Genomic DNA, 3,570 nt, shown 5'->3' on the forward strand with positions numbered 1-3,570 from the left:
TTGGTTCATACACTATATGCACATACGAGTATATATTAAACACAAAATGTATCAAAGAAACTATGTAAACGATTAGGGAGTATCATGTCAGCACATATTCACGGTTTTACCAGCTGGTGCACAGGCCAGTCCTAATTAAGCTTCCAATTTTTTTCTAATCTAAATAAAGAAATTCACGTTCCCCTCTATTTTCAGAAAACGCGCACCTCCCAAATAAAGCCACCGCCGAGGGCCTGGATAAAAATAACAGAGGAAACCAGGGGCGGTGCGAGAGGACAGCCCAACGTTCCTACGGAGGCGCACCCAGATCGGATCCCCCCTTCCCTTTCTTTCCCCTCGTCCAAGCCGCGGCCCCTTTATAACCCCCACCCTCTAATCATCCCCGTCCACCAAAGCCGCCTCCCTCCCTCACTCCCTCCCCCCCTCCCCTGCCCGCCCACCCCCCATCTCCCCTCGCAGCCCTCGAATCTCCCCCGAGCATCGACCATGTCGGCCTACTGCGGCAAGTACAAGGGTATGATCCGTCCTCTTCCCCCTCCTCCCGGCCCCCTCGCCCGTCGTTCTGTCGACATGCCTGCCTGCTTCGTGTGTAGATAGATCTGTTAACCGTTTTGCTGTTCTGCATGATTTAGATCTGCCGATGCTCGCGATTCCATGCCATGGTTTGTTAGATCCGCACACGCGGGTTAGATCCGTGCGCGCCGTGTTTGTGTCCGTTTGGTTCTAGCGGTTGGTCGTTTTTTCGGATCGTTCATAGGCGCTGGCAGTTGGATCGGGTGCTTAGGGGGTCATCGGTTGCGTCGTCCGATGATGGGTTGCATGCTGATAATTGTGCAAGTTGCTGCTGCTGCTAGGTGCATGCTAGTGATTATTTTGTGCGAATGATGATACTGGCGTTCCTTCCTTTTTTACTCTGTGGTTAAGTTTGTATACGCATCTACACATGTTTCTGTTGGGTTCGTCTTTAGCTATTGTAGATTGCATCTGTGAATCTAGATCTGTGTATGTCATAGGATCATCTTTTGCCAAGGAACATGCCGTGCTTACATAGAGTTGTATGTTTTTCTCTCCTGTGATCTTAATTATTGGTATCCCCTGCCCTTATGTTTACCACCTTCCTGTTGTGCACGTGCAATTTTTGTCAGAATTATGTTAGTAAATTTGATCTGCATTTGCTGTTATGCTTGCCAAACGTTGTGAGTGGTTGCACTCAACCTGCAGTTCTGTAGATTTGATCACAATTTATAATATATGTACAGTTATGGCAATTGATCACAATTTGTAATATCTGTACAGTTATGTCAATTGATTGTAATACTGTTGGTTGATTTATCTTGCAGATGAGCTCATCAAGAACGCTGCCTACATTGGCACCCCTGGCAAGGGTATCCTCGCTGCTGATGAGTCCACCGGCACCATCGGCAAGCGCTTCGCCAGCATCAATGTTGAGAACGTTGAGGACAACCGCCGTGCCCTCCGTGAGCTCCTCTTCTGCACCCCTGGTGCCCTCCAGTACCTCAGCGGTGTGATCCTCTTCGAGGAGACCCTGTACCAGAGCACCAAGGGTGGCAAGCCCTTCGTCGACATCCTCAAGGCGGGCAATGTCCTCCCCGGAATCAAGGTGGACAAGGGTACCATCGAGCTTGCTGGAACCAACGGTGAGACCACCACCCAGGGCTTTGATGACCTTGGCAAGCGCTGCGCCAAGTACTATGAGGCTGGTGCCCGCTTCGCCAAGTGGCGTGCAGTCCTTAAGATCGGCGCCACCGAGCCATCGCAGCTCTCCATCGACCAGAACGCTCAGGGTCTGGCTCGCTATGCCATCATCTGCCAGGAGAATGGGCTGGTGCCCATTGTTGAGCCTGAGATCCTTGTTGATGGACCTCATGACATTGACCGCTGTGCTTACGTGACTGAGATCGTCCTTGCTGCCTGCTACAAGGCCCTCAACGACCAGCATGTCCTCCTCGAGGGCACCCTCCTGAAGCCCAACATGGTCACCCCTGGATCCGACGCCAAGAAGGTGGCCCCTGAGGTGATTGCTGAGTACACCGTCCGCACCCTCCAGAGGACCGTCCCTGCTGCCGTCCCCGCCATTGTCTTCCTCTCCGGTGGACAGAGTGAGGAGGAGGCGACCCTGAACCTGAACGCCATGAACAAGCTCCAGACCAAGAAGCCCTGGAACCTGTCCTTCTCCTTCGGGCGTGCCCTCCAGCAGAGCACCCTCAAGGCCTGGTCCGGCAAGACGGAGAACGAGGAGAAGGCCAGGACGGCGTTCCTGGTGAGGTGCAAGGCCAACTCCGAGGCCACCCTTGGCACCTACAAGGGCGACGCCACCCTCGGCGAGGGCGCCTCTGAGAGCCTCCACGTCAAGGACTACAAGTACTGATCTATCTGCCTTCGGAGCTGTGGCCCGTTTGGGCGTCCCGCTTACCAGTATCATTGTTTGGTTTTCTGAGTCCTGATATATCCTCGGATATCGAACATCGTTTTTAATAATATGGAACTTGTGTTTTCATAATACCGTAGTAGTTTCTTTTTGGAGTTGAAGTACCCTGGAAATCGGGTGCTGCGTATCGTATATTGGAGCAGGTTTTTGTTCCATGGTCCTGTAATTTTCCTGCTCATAGAATGTTCAAACCTCATGCGAGTACACATGTGTTCCGTCACCTTTTCTTGCTTTGTTCTAAGCTGTCAAATGGCTATCGATAAGTTTCATTCATGAAACGCGTTTGAGTTTTTTAAACGAGATGGTGCTGCGTTTTTTTAGGGATTTCTGAAGATGTACTAGGAAATGTCTCACCATGATCTGTTTGGCCCTGTGGTCTTGTCACAAAGTGGCCACAGCATTGCCTTCCAAAATAGCAGAAATTTTGGTGCCTCAGGTTTCCTTCTCAACCTGACAAGAAAAGTACTACAAGTAGCTTGTTACCACCACCTGCACCGGACCTAGCTTCTTGTTTCTCCTCCTTGCAGCCCCGGCACCCGCTGATGAGGTGCTTTGATTGCTGTTGCTTGCTTTGTTTCATTGCTGTGATGATACTAGATGCCGATTTCTTTTTTACTACGTGCAACTTTATTTCGAGCGAAAGAGAATCTGGAAGATTGTGGGCTTCATGATTTGATGCACGAGTTTCAAAGATTACGATGCAGCTACTAAACAAAGCTTCTCCTAGCATTGACCTCGTTGATAATGAAGGCAAAAATACCGCCACTTCCTTCCTTTGATGTCATGTACTCCCTCCGTCCCAAATAAATGACTCAACTTTGTACTTTTGAAGGCGGTATCTTTGAAGGCGGTATCGACACAGCTAGGCACAGGATCTATAGGTTTGACAGTGCCATCAAGTAAATGGAATTCGAATCTATGGTACATGAACCGAACCTGACTTTTGGCGGGGCTAATCTGAAAGAAACATACGCGACCTTCAGACACCAGCTGCTGAAATTTGGAAAGTAAGCCCTTGGCACAAGACAGTGTATTCCATCACCCTGCAGCTTTGTACCAAAGACAAATTAGAAAACTAATGGAAAGTTGTTCAATAACACTAAATTAAAGGCTAGCAGATG

At 49.8% G+C, this 3,570-nt stretch overlaps 1 protein-coding gene across 1 annotated transcript; it reads left to right on the top strand.

The window, feature by feature from the left end:
* The first annotated feature begins 327 nt into the window (after nucleotides 1-327).
* LOC125545476 (fructose-bisphosphate aldolase 1, cytoplasmic-like) lies at nucleotides 328-2,669 on the top strand. The gene is made up of 2 exons (XM_048709424.1): nucleotides 328-514; nucleotides 1,341-2,669. The coding sequence occupies exons 1-2, from the start codon at nucleotides 487-489 to the stop codon at nucleotides 2,387-2,389; spliced, it is 1,077 nt and encodes a 358-aa protein (XP_048565381.1). The 5' UTR covers nucleotides 328-486; the 3' UTR covers nucleotides 2,390-2,669.
* The last annotated feature ends 901 nt before the right edge of the window (nucleotides 2,670-3,570 follow it).

The sequence above is a fragment of the Triticum urartu genome, chromosome 3 (assembly GCF_003073215.2).
Source record: "Triticum urartu cultivar G1812 chromosome 3, Tu2.1, whole genome shotgun sequence".
Lineage (NCBI taxonomy): Eukaryota > Viridiplantae > Streptophyta > Magnoliopsida > Poales > Poaceae > Triticum > Triticum urartu.

Excerpts from the sequence above, each read along its gene's own strand:
- LOC125545476 (XM_048709424.1), top strand. The coding sequence starts at position 487 with ATGTCGGCCTACTGCGGCAAGTACAAGG. Across the intron at positions 515-1,340 it reads CTACTGCGGCAAGTACAAGG|ATGAGCTCATCAAGAACGCT; the intron begins GTATGATCCGTC and ends TTTATCTTGCAG.